Genomic DNA, 16231 nt, shown 5'->3' with positions numbered 1-16231 from the left:
GTAATATACTGGGGGGGTAATATCTTTTAAAACATTTTTATAAAAACATTTGTGTGTTAGAATTGCCTTTTGATATGTTCTATATAGTTATTTGCACTGTTGTATATAGTTATATCATTTCACCAATTCGGCCACTTGGGTACATTTGGGCAACTTGTGTGGGACACCTGGGTGACTTCATGCTAAATGTCATGTAGCTCACCCATTCCTGAAGTTATCAGTCTGAAACTTTGCACAACTACACTTGCCCTCTTGTGTTATCCATCAAAATTATCCCCAGCATCCTATGTGGCTATTCTAGTACATGTGAAAGATGCTACAACAACAAAACAGAAAACGTATGCTCTTTCTTTCTATTTTCTTCTATCAGATCTATTGTTATATTCTCTTACATTCAATTAACATTTCCACAAACTTCAGAATGTTTCCATTCAAATGATACCAAGAAAATGCATATCCTTGCCTCTGGGGCTGAGCTACAGGCAGTTAGATTAGGGTGTCTCCAGGCGGAAATTGAGAACAAGGGATGCAGCCATAAGAAGATAAGGACAACAAAGTCAAGGCATTGGAGCGGCCATCACAAAGCCCTGACCTCAGTCCTATAGAAAATTTGTGGGCAGAACTGAAAAAGCGTGTGCGAGCAAGGAGGCCTACAAACCTGACTCAGTTACACCAGCTCTGTCAGGAGGAATGAGCCCAAATTCACCAACATATTGTGGGAAGCTTGGGGAAGGCTACCCGAAACATTTGACCCAAGTTAAATAATTTAAAGGCTATGCTACCAAATACTAATTGAGTTCATGTACATTTCTGACCCACTGGGAATGTGATGAAAGAAATAAAAGCTGAATGAAACATTTCACATTCTTAAAATAAAGTAGTCATCCTAACAGACCTAAAACAGGGAATATCTACTAGGATTAAATGTCAGGAATTGTGAAAAACTGTGTTAAAATGTATTTGGCTAAGGTGAATGTAAACTTCTGACTTCAACTCTATGTGTGGAATTATTTATTGATTCAGAATGGCCCTCCCAAAAAACAACATCTGTAGCTTGCTCTCGAATAGCAAATACAGGGTACGTGCGGTGAAATTTACGAATATGCCTGGTAGGCTACACCGCTTGTAAAGCGGATTAATGTGCTTAAATTTAAGAACTGAGCAATCAATAGCTGCACGAGACCTCTTTTAAACTGTGGCCAGTCAAACTGGTTTTTAACGCGATTGTGCAATGACTGGGCTTGTAAGAACACGTTTCACTAGGCTCTGTAGGCGTTGGGCTCTCCAACTCTGTCCCAGGAGTTCTAGGCCTATAGGCTATGCTTAGAGTTATTTGGACACTTTAGTTGGGATACGAACCTTATCAAAACATCTAGCTAGGCGTATGGGCTAGGCTACGTGATGCATTCAACTATTTAAACAGCACACGCTGTTTCTTACCACACACTGGGCATCAATATTAATATTCTCACCCATCAGACCATTCTCAATTTAAATCTAGTCTATAAAATATACTACATATTATGTGTGAAATTAGTTTTGATTTAGAACGGGCCATTATCATGCACCTGTCAGAACAGGGGCAGGGGGAAAAATACATGTCATCTGTATGCACTTGAGTAGCGAATGGAGAACGCTTTTCTCGCGGGTCGTTTTCATGCCAGCCAGGTAGGCTACTCCAGTTGTAAGCAATGTGCTTAGTATTCGGAAAGTTTTAAAATAAATATAGTAGGCGTAGCCAATAGAAAGCTGATGGAATCTTATTTTTAATAGAGGCCATCAAATTTGTTTTATCACACAATTGCATCACATTACCTATAGAAATGTTGTGCAACATGGGCTTATAGGAACACTTATTTCATTCCATGCATCAACCTGCTATGAGGAGTTGGCTCTCGTTTTACAACAGGTGATCCTATCCCGCTGAAACGCAATGCCAGGGCTCTCATGGAGTGTTTGATTTGATCGCATTTGCATTGCTGTCTGAGTGATAAGAGGGACAATAGAGTGCTGAGTACCAGGCCATTAGTGACCGTCCGTTAGCAAGTTTGGTCGGCTACTAATGATGGTCATGACTCGGGACTTGCCAGTGTGGCACACACCCACCCTTTCCCTCTCTCCCGCTCCCTTTCCTCAATCCATCAGACCTCTGATGTTTGGCAGCTGTAAAGAGGAGTAGTGCCGAGGGAGCAAATGAGTATCAGTGTTTGCTGAGTCATTGGGTTTGCCAAGGAAGAGGAACTCTGACACACACACACACGTGCGTCATCCCTCCCAACATGACATGCAGGTCTCCACCAAGCACTCCCAGCTGCAGGAATGTTCTAGATCATAATTTCAGCAAACCCTTAACCAGCCGCAGTTGCTGGCTGTGCCTGCTCCCATTTTGAAATCCAAAAGCCCCCTTTCTATTTATAGATATCTATTAATGTGTACACATTGTGTAGGCCTACTTTTAGTGAATTCATTCATATCCCATGAGTACAAAGAGCAGGATCTGGACTGAGGACTGTGGAGAGTAGCAAAGGCAAGGAGTTGGCAGTAAGGCAGTGTTTTCTGTCACATACTACCTCTGCCAAAGCTATTTGGGCCATAATAACACAGTATTTTTCCTTGTCACATGGAGATAGTATGCTGAGTGCCTTCAACACAGGGCAAACCAGCACTTCATTTAAACATCCTATGGGAACTATTATCAACCGATGAGGAAGTGAGGCCAACTAGCATGGTGGTTGATTTATGAAACATGGTGGCAACCCTTTTACCAGAGGTTACATTTTTTTTTTTGAGCTACATCTCTTTTGAAAAGTAACTGGACCCCAAACAAACAGCCTTCGAACTGGAGCTCAAAGGTTTGCTTTCAGTTTCTCTGCAAACAAGTGCAGTTTCATGCAGACACACACTCCCATTCTAAAAGGCAAAATTTGCATTAAAAGGGGAAGGGGTAAAACTTTTTCCAGTTAACTGCTGAGGGTGTAAGACTTCCTGTGTATTTGTTTTAGTTGAAGGGTAATACTTTTTAGCGTGTGTGTGTGTGTGTGTGTGTGTGTGTGTGTGTGTGTGTGTGTGTGTGTGTGTGTGTGTGTGTGTACGACACGTACAAAAGTGTTCTTTCAGTCGACATCTCACTATTGGATACGCCCCTTGTGTCCTATTTGCAGAAACCTTATTCAACCACTTCTAATAGGCCAATTAGAACTTTGTAGGCGTGAACCCCGCATATCTATATAGCATCCGCAATGCTCACGCAACCCGTCTTCAACTGTATATTAGTAGGCCGTGTGTAAAGACAAGATTAAATTAAGAATATATTACCAAGTGCTTGTCAAATTGTGAATGAGAGACTGATTAACTGTGTGCAGCATGCACAAGAAACAGAGCAGAGTGCATGCCTTTCATGGAACTTTAAAAAAATCATCATTAGTCGCATCATGTAGCCTTAGTTTCTATTTCTAATACAAACCTTAGGCTCTAAGAATGTATCACAACTAAAGTTGCATGAATAACTCTAAATTAAGCATATGGGAGGACATGTTTCAAATGATCACTTTGTTGACTGCTCAACACAGAATAGCCGTATGTGCGCATTACTTTGGAAATCGTTTGGGGGGGGCTTTCCATTTTATTCAGCTATGTTCAATTATATTCTTTTACTATAAAAACAGAAAAAATAATGCCACAGGAATAATAAGCAAATATTGTCTGTTAAATTAACTAGTGCAGCCTAAAGCCATATGGCATAGCCAGATCAGGGCCTAACTTAAGGACGACTCAGAATTTGCTATTCGGTTCTTCTAAAATAGGCTACATTTTCTTTACATCATAATATTTCTTTTGGCCTGCCTAACATAAATAATGGCTTTATTGTGATGGTGCAGGCTATATTAAATGGATTCATTATACTTTTTAGAATGTAAAATGTTCCAAAAGGTCCGCATCAGTGGCTTGTAGGCTGCACTGGGAAGCACTTAATTAAAATAAACACGTTTAGCATTTAACGGTCAATTACCATGAGACCGGCAGTTTGTTTTGCATGACAATTCCCGGATGATCAATTGTCATGACAGCTACAGCCATAAGCACGATAACTGAAAACTAGAGGAAACTCTGACCACAACATCGGTGGGCTGATATCTAAAAATCTGAATGGCTGTCACACAGTGTGCTGAGTCCCAGCCACGCGCTACGGAACCCTGCTTCAGGATCCATGTTAGCCTCCCACCTTTCATGTGTGCACTCTCTCCTTGCCCTTCCTTCTCAGTTGTGGTCTCTCTGGCCATCTCACCTTCTCAGAGGTTCATCTTTGTGACATTATGACTAACAGTAGTCCTTCCTGTATCCCTTCGAATGCGTCACAGTAGCTAAATAAAACAACCGCTGGGGACAGTAAACATCTCATGACAGTTGGGGCGGTAGGGTAGCCTAGTGGTTAGAGCATTGGACTAGTAACAGGAAGGTTGCAAGTTCAAATCCCCGAGCTGACAAGGTACAAATCTGTCGTTCTGCCCCTGAACAGGCAGTTAACCCACTGTTCCTAGGCCGTCATTGAAAATAAGAATTTGTTCTTAACTGACTTGCCTAGTTAAATAAAGGTAAAATAAAATGTTAAAAAACAGCTATTGTCCCTCATGTGCAACATTGGTTGAGTTATGAAAACACAGCCACGTGTTCTTTTGCCTAACCAGCAGCAAGCTAGTATCATATTTCTGATAAAATCTCACAAATATGATACAGTGGTATTGTAATGAGCAGTGGGGATTCAATGACTGTTTGTGCATGACAGATACATCAAACAGATATCATCATGCAGAAACTGATAGATAGCATGTGACAGATAATATATTTTTGTGGCCCTGAAAGACAAACTGAGAAATGGTTTTGACAATGTTCGGCTTCAATTTGTACAGGAAAAAAAACTGACAGTGCATTCGCAAAGTATTCAAACCCCTTGACTTTTTCCACATTTTGTTACATTATAGCCTTATTCTGAAATTGATATTTTTTCTCTTTTTTTTAAATCCTCAAATCTACACACAATAGCCCATAATGGAAAAAGCCAAAACAGGTTTTTAGAAACTTTGGCCAAAACCCCCCAGAAATACCTACTTTACATAAGTATTCAAATCCTTTGCTATGAGACTCGAAATTGAGCTCAGGTGCATCCTGGTACCATTGATCATTCTTGAGCTGTTTCGACAAGTTGATTAGAGTCCACCTGTGGTAAATACAATTGATTGGACATGATTTGGAAAGGCACACACGTCTATACAAAAGGGCCCACAGTTGACAGTGCATGGCAGAACAAAAACCAAGCCATGAGGTCAAAGGAATTGTCTGTAGAGCTCAAGAGACAGGATTATGACGAGGCACAGATCTGGGCAACGGTAACAAAACATTTCTGCAGCATTGAAGGTACCCAAAAACATAGTGACCTCCACCTTTCTTAAATGGAAGAAGTTTGGAACCACCAAGACTCTTCCTAGAGCTGGCGGCCCGGCCAAACTGAGCAATCGGGGGAGAAGGGCCTTGGTCAAGGAGGTTACCAAAAACCAGATGGTCACTGACAGAGCTCCAGAGTTATCTGTGGGGATGGGAGGACCTTCCAGAAGGACAACCATCTCTGCAGCACTCCATCTATCAGGCCTTTATGGTAGAATGGGCAGACGGAAGCTACTCCTCAGTAAATGGCACATTACAGCCCGCTAGGAGTTTGCCAAAAGGCACCTAAAGGACTCTCAGACCATGAGAAACAATATTCTCTGGTCTGATGAAACCAAGATTGAACTCTTTGGCCTGAATGGCAAGCGTCACGTCTGGAGGAAACCTGGCACCATCCCTACGGGGAAGCATGGTGGTGGCAGCGTCATGCTGTGGGGATGTTTTTCAGCGGCAGGGACTGGAACCAGTCAGGATCGATGCAAAGATGAAAGGAGCAAAGTACAGAGAGATCCTTGATGAAAATCTGCTCCAGAGCGCTCAGGACCTGACTGGGGGCGAAGGTTCACCTTCCAACAGGACAACAACCCTAAGCACACAGCAAAGACGATGCAGGAGTGGCTTTGGGACAAGTCTCTAAATGTCCTTAAGTTTCCCCAGCTAGAGGCCGGAGCTAGAGGCCGAACCCAATCTAATGTCTCTAGAGAGACCTGAAAATAGCTGTGCAGCGATGCTCCCTATCCAACCTGACAGAGCTTTAGAGAATCTGCAGGGAAGAATGTGAGAAACTCCCCAAATACAGGTGTGCCAAGACTCAAGTCTGTAATGGCTGCCAAAGCTGCTTCAATGTACTGAGTAAAGGGTCTGAATACTTAAGTCAATGTTATATCAGTTCAGTTTTTGCAAAAAAATCTGAAAACCTGTTTTTGCTTTGTCATTATGGGGTATTGTGTGTAGATTGATGAGGGGGGGAAAAAACTATTTAATACATTTTAGAGTAAGGCTGTAATGTAACAAAATGTGGAAAAAGTCCAGGTCTGAATACTTTCCGAATGCACTGTAGCTCTCCCACAAGACTCAAAATATGAACCCTTCAAGACTTAGGTACAACAGCCAGAATAAGATAAAGACAAGTGAAAGTTATTTTGTCTCTAAATGTAATGGGAAAATTGCATTGACTGGCAGAATAAATCTGTCCCAATCCAGAATCGGGTAAACTGCTACTACACAAGATAAATGAAAGAACACCAATTTCCCAAACCAGATATTTTGTTTCTCAGTCATCACCAGTATGTATGAGCATAAACCGTTGAGTACCGTTCCCGCTCTACATTAACATAACCTACATTCACCTCATCAAGTGATACAAACTGTCATTAGGAGAATAGGGGAGAGAATAAGGGTGGCAATTGTCCCCACATTTGCGTTGGACCTATCCCAACAGTTACAATATTCATAATCTTATGAATGTGAACGTGACATTGAGTGAGTACCTAGCCTGGCATCTCATCTGAGTAGCACCTACCTAGCCTGTCTCACCTGATTAGTACCCGAGTTGTACCTGCCTAGCATCTCATCTAAGTAGCCCATACCTAGCCTAGATTATGTCTCACCTGTCCTCCCACCAGCTGCAGTAGGGCAGTGTTGACAGGCAGCAGCTCGATGTCGGAAGCGATGGCCGTCTGGTCGAAGGGGCAGGCCTTGCGGTGCAGCTTGTTCAGGCACATCTTGCAGACGGTGTGTCCACAGCCCAGGCTGATGGGCTTGCGGACGCTCTCCTCGAACAGCTGGGTGCAGATGGGACACAGCAGGAATTCCGTCCATTGCGGCGCTTGTACAGGCATTGTAACCCACAGAGGTCACTAGGGGAAGCACAATGGCTTCGACAAAAAACGCCTTCCCTTTCAAATAAAAAGGTAGATCCTTCAGTGCGTTGCCACGTAGGGTGCGTTTTCTTTTCGAAAACAAAGTGACGCAAAAGACGTGACAAATTCCACTGGAATCAAAAACTCTTCTGACCATCAATTTTCTTCTAAATGTTCAGACATCATGAACATTCAGTACATGGTATGACCTGAAAAGACAAAGAACAGTCAACTGCATACACCAAACCCAAAGAGCAAACAGATTAGTCCCGTGGGAAGAAAAAACATCCACATTTGCTTTAACTACCTAACTATGCTATGCTATGGCCAGCTAAAAGCAGCAAGGGTGCAGCAGATTCACCTGTCTGCCCTTTCAGTAAAGGACAAAACCAGCAGGACGTCAATGAGACTCCCCTGTTGTCTTCACTGAGGACTGGGAGCGTTGGGATATCCCCCAGCAGCAGTCGTGTTCACTAAATGCCAGTAGGCTGATGAGTTACTTAGTGGCTATTTTAAGACCCTTCCTCTGTCCAATAAAAAGCGCTCATCTGAAAACAGGAAGTTTGGGGCTTCAATGGGGAGAGACTGCTTCTTGTTGCTGTGTACGAACAGGTTGCCGTAAGTGAATAGCCACATTTCAGCTGCAAAAGTGAAACCCTGGGCTAGATGTTATACCATTATTGATGCGTAACGAGTGGAAAGAAGCATAATTTCGACTGTCTCATCACATACCAAAGGGAGTTTCACATGATTAACATTCGGCAAACCGTATGCAACGTGAGCATGACTATCAGGAAACAACCAAATGGTTCACTCCAATAAATCATTGTCTTTATGTAATCACGTGGCAAACTATGATTCACTTCACAAGCATGTCTGAGCCTGTAGACAAAAAAAACACTTCTGTTGCTATGACCCATTAGTGCGTATCAACTCTTCTTTTCCATTAGAAATTATTTGAATATCAAGATAGATGCCAATACAAAAGTCTGCTGTGTAAACCTCTCTTATACAAGCAGTGCTCTCAAAACCCACCGAAACAAGACAACCCAACCAACAACAAAAAAAGACTCACCACAAGAAGTATGGATGATATGATGGAAATGCATCTGTTGCAACATGAGTGGACAGACAGAGAGGCTAATCACTTCTTAGTTTGTTGCGGATTTCCAGAGTATAAGATAGTCAACTCCATGATGCTGGTACTGGTTAGCTAGTCTGCAGAGATAGAAACACTGTGCGCCTAGTGTTGCCACTTTCTCACCTGACATGTGAAAACAATGAGGAAGAGGTTCTCAGTTGATTTATGCTCCCGGAAACAAAAACAAACCTAACAAAGTAGTAATTCGAATTTGCCTAAAATCTGCACGTAACCTTGCATCTGATTCAAGATGGACGTTTGTAACATTCAAATTATATATTTTGTTCACATACGTACGTGCCCGTGCCACCACCGGCCCGTCACTAAGGCATAATTTGGTCTTGTGGCCAGTGTCAAAAAAGTCACAACCGATGTCTTCGACCTGAACAAGGATTTCACAGGATGAAAATAGCCAGAGGGGTGTACTGAGTGGGTGAGTTACCAATCAGAGTAGGGCTGTGGCGAATGTAGCAACATACGCCACATGAAATACGAGCAGGAAACACTCTCACAGTGTTGCTATCTCTGGGTTGGTGCCCCCCCCCTTGGGTTGTGCCGTGGCGGAGATCTTTGTGGGCTATACTCGGCCTTGTCTCAGGGTGGTAAGTTGGTGGTTGAAGATGTCCCTCTAGTGGTGTGGGGACTGTGCTTTGGCAAAGCGGGTGGGGTTATATCCTTCCTGTTTGGCCCTGTCCGGGAGGTGTCATCGGATGGGGCCACAGTGTCTCCTGACCCCTCCTGTCTCAGCCTCCAGTATGCTGCAGTAGATTATGTGTTGGGGGGCTAGGGTCAGTTTGTTATATCTGGAGTACTTCTCCTGTCCTATCCGGTGTCCTGTGTGAATTTAAGTATGCTCTCTCTAATTCTCTCTTTCTTTCTCTCTCTCTCTCAGAGGACCTGAGCCCTAGGACCATGCCTCAGGACTACCGGGCATGATGACTCCTTGCTGTGCCCAGTCCACCTAGTCTTGCTGCTGCTCCAGTTTCAACTGTTCTGCCTGTGATTATTATTATTTGACCATGCTGGTCAATTATGAACATCTTGGCCATGTTCTGTTATAATCTCCACCCGGCACAGCCAGAAGACTGGCCACCCCACATAGCCTGGTTCCTTTCTAGGTGTCGGCCTTTCTAGGGAGTTTTTCCTTTCCACCATGCTTCTACACCTGCATTGCTTGCTGTTTGGGGTTTTAGGCTGGGTTTCTGTACAGCACTTTGAGATATCAGCTGATGTACGAAGGGCTATATAAATAAATTTGATTTGAATGGCCCAGGATATGAGTGTGTGTTAAGCCTGGGAATTGGCTGTAACAGGTGACAATGGAACAACAGGGGCTTTACCTCAGTCAGTGTTTGACAGACAGTGGGAAAGTACCCTCTTATAAATTCAACTATATACTAATCTACACCAAGAAGATAAATATTCCTATGTGTTTCTGGGAAAGCTGATCGACATTGCGGTCACTGCCTGGGACTGCTCTGGTTCCACTCAAAATACAGTAGCAGAAGGCCACCTGTCATTTCCTTTAATACTTCTGGACAAAACAAAATGGTGTAATAGGGAGGCTATGTCTGCATGTGATCTAACAACACAAGACCTAATAGATAAGTGAATCCAGTGCAGCCTTGTCCATAAACTACAACTACTTGAAATAGGGCAAATGAGGGAAATGGGATACCTAGTCAGTTGCACAACTGAATCCATTCAACCGAAATGTGTCTTCTGCATTTAACCCAACCTGAATCAGAGAGGTGTGGGGGGGCTGGCTTAAATCGACATCATCGGCGCACAGGGAGCAATTGTTGTTGGGGGTCAACTGCCATGCTCAAGTGCAGAACGGCAGATTTGTCCACCTTTCCGGCTTAGGGATTCAAAACAGTGACCTTTCGGTTACCAGCCCAACGCTCTTAACCGCTCGGCTACCTGCCGCCCTTCCGAGGTCAACTTCCACACAAATCTTCCATTGACATCAATAGTTAGGTTTCCATCCTATATGCAACAGATTATCATGCAAATATTACAAAAGTCCACTTTATTTTTTTAATATGCACGTTTTCCCACAAGAAGTTTGTTTCCACCAAGCTGACTTGCTGCGGATACAAGGCTGTGTGTGATGACGTAAAGTTAGTACACATTAAAAAACTAATTCAATGCGTTTCTATAGCATTTTTCACTATATTGATGGTTTTGTCACACAAACTGTTGCAATAAATGGCAAACTTGTCCAGTCTGGTTTTCACGTATTCCCTCTAGACAACAGTTTGCTGGTAAAGTGGACACTGGATAGGTTAGGTTATATGATGAGTTGGAAAAGAGCAAGATCATGTGTATTTGTTAATCGGCAGCTAAGCACTGATCATCATGTTACTAGCATACAAATTAACACCCTGGATATTTATTGGAAAAGAGCATCAAGCTCATCACCGTGCACTTTCACCACCCTGTGAAGTTCATTATTATTTGTAGCATCTGTAGCCTAATAAACTGGGCATGCTTTTTCCAAGTCGTAGTGGGAGGGCCACACAACATAGCACTGCGTGACTGCAAATTTACCTCAACATGGTTATTCTATCAACAATTGTGCAGAAAATCGCTTCCACCGCAATTTGTCACATAATTCAGTTTACCGACCCAAAAAGATCCCACCATGTCGAACTTGTCTGAAATTGTCTGTCAACATTTATAAAATTGCATCGGCACTTCCTGATTCCATCACCATGAGCGTGGTTTTTTTGTTGTTGTTGTTGGTATGACTTTACTCACATAATAACTGGACATTGGAAATATGGTTACTGTAAGACAAGGCACAATAGTTTGAATTACATGGAACTCAAATCAGAGATTTGAGGTCTACGCTTTCATCTTTCACCCTCATCGCAGACTGATGCGACACATCCTGCAGTGACTTCTAGCCTAGACAAAATACAGCCTCTGTATTAGCTATTACTCCTTCACCGAAGTGAGGTTACAATTACATGACTAAATTTACACCCAACTCCCCCTGACCGTCTGGCTATTATAGCCTGGCCTACATACTGTGTGGTTACATTTCACACAGTATTTAGGCCAGACCCTTTTACTCACATCTAACTTACGCAATTGTGCATGTTCCAAATGCCATATAAATCATGATGTGACACTCACAGATTAATGTTCACTAGCTATCCTAATTGCTGGTCTCTTTATAACGTTCCCTTTATAGCCAATTTCAACTAGACAGGAACTAGTGTAATTTGCTATCCGGCTGACTGTATTCTATCAGTCCCAAACAAAGTCAAGTAAGGCCTAGGCCTAAATCATAGTAGAAACTGTGGCCACTGCAGACATACAGTCATGATGAGGATGCAGATGCAGAACACTCACAGCTACCAAACCATTTTTTTTTACCATGACTCATAATAGCTAACAATAAGGAACTGCATATAGTCTTACACAACCACTACTCACAGGCCTATTAATTACCCTACACTAAATCAATTCAATCCAGACCAGTATCTGTGATGCATTTTAAAATTTTATCATCAAAGCCACCATTTTTCCTGAATATGTAAAAAAAACACTATAAGTAACAAGTAGTTGCATTTTTGTTTTGTTTCACTGTTCACTCTAGTTATGCTGTTGGATATATGAATACTACAACCTGGGAACTCAGTTTGAATAGCATTGGCACTTCCTCTGTTTTCCACTTTCACAGCAGTAAGATCAAAAGTTGTTAAGTTGTTAGGCCTCTGAAAATGTATTAGTTAAAAGCATTTAAACATAGCAAGCAAATATATCACTACGGTGCAATGGAAACAATGCAAGAGTAGCTAGCTAGCTACTGAGTTACTTCAAATTAGGCTAGTTAACGTTACTAGCTAGCTAAAAAAGGTACCCATCGCAACATTTGGCAAAAGCCCATATAACCTAACTATTTGACTAGTTATAACGCTGTGTCTATCTAGCCCGTTCGATCTAGTTTGCTTTGGCAGAAATACTAGCTACAGAGAACTTCCTATAAGGGTAAGGTAGTAATGCAAATTCAGTGGACACATGTAAACGTTAGCTAGGATAGCTAACTAACGTAGCTAAGTTACGAGCAAGCTAACGTTAACGTATTGACACGGCCAACCAGTTAAGTAGCTAGCTAGTAATCACAATTACAAGTTAATATTTTTTAATCTACTTCATGCACCTAAGGTCCTCAATAAACCATGAACAATATCTAACTCGACAGCTAGATTGGACGCGGCTATCCCGGTTAATTAGCTAACGTTAGCTTAGCTGCTAGCATAGCTAGACGTAAATTTGCCGCAAAAATAAAACACGTCGAACATAAACCGTAGCTAGCCAACGTTAGCTGTTTATAGCTAATGTAGTCCCGCCGGCAGAATATACTTACAATTTCCAATAAAATGCCATCAATCTTCAGCTGTTTCTATGATAATATTGTTGTATTTCCTCGGTGTAGCTGGAGCCTGGCAGTAACGAGCAAGCGAGTTACTGTCTATTAGGTAGGGTGTGTGTCAGACAGCACCCAGAACAGTAAGGAAAGGTGCAAGACCTGAGAAAAAAAATTGTAACACATAGGCAGTTTACTATAACACAATTTCTAAAAGGAAAATGTTGCAAATTTGCTTTACTGTAATTTACATAATAAAAACATTTGCACATGCATATCACTTTTGTTGTACAGAATATTTTGCTGGAAATTGCACTGATTGGTTATTGAAAGAGCCATGCATAGTCCATCCCAGCCTCCACGAAGCATATCACTTGTTGAACAGAATATTTTGCTGGAAGGTGCACTGATTGGTTATTGAACGAGCCATGTATAGTCCATCCCAGCCTCCACAAAGCATAGTCATATGACTGTTAGACTGCACTGTTACATGCTCAAAGTTATTAAAATGTATCAAATACAATGATTTTACTGTTTAACCAATTGGACAGAACTTGCTTTGTGCATAGGCCTAGCCTGTCTATCTTGACCATCTGCAGCACACACAACAGCTACTGATATTTTATTGTTGCTCCTTAATTACTTGTTATTTTTCTATTTTTTATTTATTTTATTTTAGTAAATACTTTCATAACACTTTTTTTAAGAGTTTCACTGTAAGGTCTGTTGTTTGCGGAGTCAATCACCACCTTCCGGAGACACCTGAAACCCCACCTCTTTAAGGAATACCTAGGATAGGGTAAAGTAATCCCCCCCCTTAAAAGATTTAGATGCACTATTGTAAAGTGGCTGTTCCACTGGATGTCATAAGGTGAATGCACCAATTTGTAAGTCGCTCTGGATAAGAGCGTCTGCTAAATGACTTAAATGTAAATGTAAATGTAATCAGACCAGAGAATCTTGTTACTCATGGTATGAGAGTCCTTTAGGTGCCTTTTGGCTAATGCCAAGCAGGCTGTCATATGCCTTTTACGGAGGGGTGGCTTCCGTCTGGCCAGTCTACCCATAAAGGCTTAATTGGTGGAATGCTGCAGAGATGGTTGTCCTTCTGGAAGGTTCTCCCATCTCCACAGAGGAACTCTGGAGCTCTGTCAGAGGGACCATCGGGTTCTTGGTCACCTCCCTGACCAAGGCCCTTCTCCCACGATTGCTCAGTTTGGCCGGGCCGCCAGCTCTAGGAAGAGTCTTGGTGGTTCCATACTTCTTCCATTTAAGAATGGAGGCCAGTGTGTTCTTGGGTACCTTCAATGCTGCAGAAATGTTTTGTTACCCTTCCCCAGATCTGTGCCTTGTCATAATCCTGTGGGACCTGATGTAGACATGTGTGTGCCTTTCCAAATCATGTCCAATCAATCGAATTTACCACAGGTGGACTCCAATCAAGTTGTAGAAACATCTCAAGGATGATCAATCATGCACCTGAGCTCAATTTCGATTCTCATAGCAAAGGGTCTGAATACTTCTGTAAATAAGGTATTTCTGGGTTTTTTCTCGCTTTGTCTATATGGGGTGTTGTGTGTAGTTTGATGAGGAAAATGTGTTTTCAATCCATTTTAGAATAAGGCTGTAACGTAACAAAATGTGGAAAAAGTCAAGGGGTCTGAAACATTCCGAATGCACTGTGTATATATATATACAGTACCAGTCAAAGGATTCTTTCTACATTGTAGAATAATAGTGAAGACATCAAAACTAGGAAATAACACATATGGAATCATGTAATAAACAAAAAATTGTTAAACAAATCCAAATATAATTTATATTTGAGATTCTTCAAAGTAGCCACCCTTTGCCTTGATGACAGCTTTGCACACTCTTGGCATTCTCTCAACCAGCTTCATGAGGTTGTCACCTGGAATGCATTTCAATTAACAGGTGTGCCTTGTTAAAAGTTCATTTGTGGAATTTCTTTCCTTTTTAATGCGTTTGAGCCAATCTGTTGTGTTGTGGCAAGGTAGGGGTGGTATACAGAAGATAGCCTTATTTGGTAAAAGACCAAGTCCATGTTATGTCAAGAACAATTTTCCATTTTCTAAGTGTATGCAAATTGCTTCTTGGATGTGTGAACCACGAGAGCAACACCACACCCCAGTATTAGGACATTCTATCCATGTCCGACTCTCTGTACATTGATTTTAGACTAGTGTAACTAGTGCTTCGGTGACCACGTGCATGTGATGAGTAACATTATCTAGTGTTGAGTAACTTTGCCTGAAAAGAGAAAAATGTAATTGCCTATGTTGCTTAGCAGGCTAAAATGTTATTCTGGTGTGCAGGACCCCATGTGTCAAAATAGTCTCAAATCAAGGCATAGAGAGTGTGATATGACTATGATGTAACACTGCATGTTGGTGTTTTTTTTCTTCAAGTTCACGCCTCCAGGAAATCATTTGCATATACTTTGAAAATGGAAATGAAAAGCGAAAATAGAAAATGCTATATTGGGCAGTTATAAAATTAAAGCAGTCACTTTCCATAACACTTTACACATTGCATTGACCATTTTCTGTCAACCATTTGCCATGTTCTGTGTACCATTTATCATTTTCACTTAGAATTTCCGTTTACCGTTTCCAATTTTCAATTAGCCATTTTGGATTTAATTTGAACAATTCAATTTCATTGTGGCATGAATCATGGATTTATTTTATCAACGTTTTATCTGTTTTTTTTGTAGAACCATCTGCAACTGGACAGACATTTATACACTACATGACCAATAGTATGCGGACAGCTGCTCGTCGAACATCTCATTCCAAAATCATGGACATGGTCCCCCCTTTGCTGCTAAAACAGCCTCCACTATTCTGGGAAGGCTTTGCACTAGATGTTGGAACATTGCTGAAGGGACTTGCTTCCATTCAGCCCCAATATCATTAGTGAGGTCAGGCACTGATGTTGGGCGATTGGGCTTTGCTCTCAGTCGCCATTCAAATTCATCCCAAAGGTGTTCAATTGGGTTGAGGTCAGGGCTCTGTGCAGGCCAGTCAAGTTCTTTCATTCCGATCTCGACAAACCATTTCTGTATGGACTTCGTTTTGTGCTGGGGGCATTGTCATGCTGTAACAGGGAAGAGCCTTCCTCAAACTGTTACCACAAAGTTGGAATCACAGAATCATCTAGAATGTCATTGTATGCTGTAGAGTTAAGATTTATCTTCGCTGGAACTAAGGGGCCTAGCTCAAACCATGAAAAAGAGCCCCAGTTCATTAGTTCTCCTCCACCAAACTTTACAGTTGGCACTTTGCATTGGGGCAGGTAGCTTACACCTGGCATCTGCCAAACCCAGATTTATCCTTTGGAGTGCCAGATGATGAAGCCTAATTCATCACTCCAGAGAACGTGTTT

General features: G+C 41.9%; 1 protein-coding gene across 3 annotated transcripts in view; it reads right to left on the bottom strand.

Moving 5' to 3' along the window:
• Nucleotides 1-13184, bottom strand: part of LOC118387701 (roquin-1-like) — a 32993-nt gene extending 19809 nt beyond the window's left edge. For all 3 annotated transcript variants that reach the window (XM_035776344.2, XM_035776353.2, XM_052527724.1), the window contains exons 1-2: nucleotides 12824-13184; nucleotides 7050-7510 (exon numbers count right to left, since the gene is read on the bottom strand). In XM_035776344.2, the coding sequence (XP_035632237.1) occupies nucleotides 7050-7280 (231 nt within the window). In that variant the 5' untranslated portion in view covers nucleotides 7281-7510; nucleotides 12824-13184. The remainder of the gene's footprint in view (nucleotides 1-7049; nucleotides 7511-12823) is intronic.
• Between the last annotated feature and the right edge of the window lie 3047 nt (nucleotides 13185-16231).

Source organism: Oncorhynchus keta, chromosome 1 (genome assembly GCF_023373465.1).
Source record: "Oncorhynchus keta strain PuntledgeMale-10-30-2019 chromosome 1, Oket_V2, whole genome shotgun sequence".
Taxonomy (NCBI): domain Eukaryota; kingdom Metazoa; phylum Chordata; class Actinopteri; order Salmoniformes; family Salmonidae; genus Oncorhynchus; species Oncorhynchus keta.
This window is presented reverse-complemented; position numbering and strand designations above follow the sequence as displayed.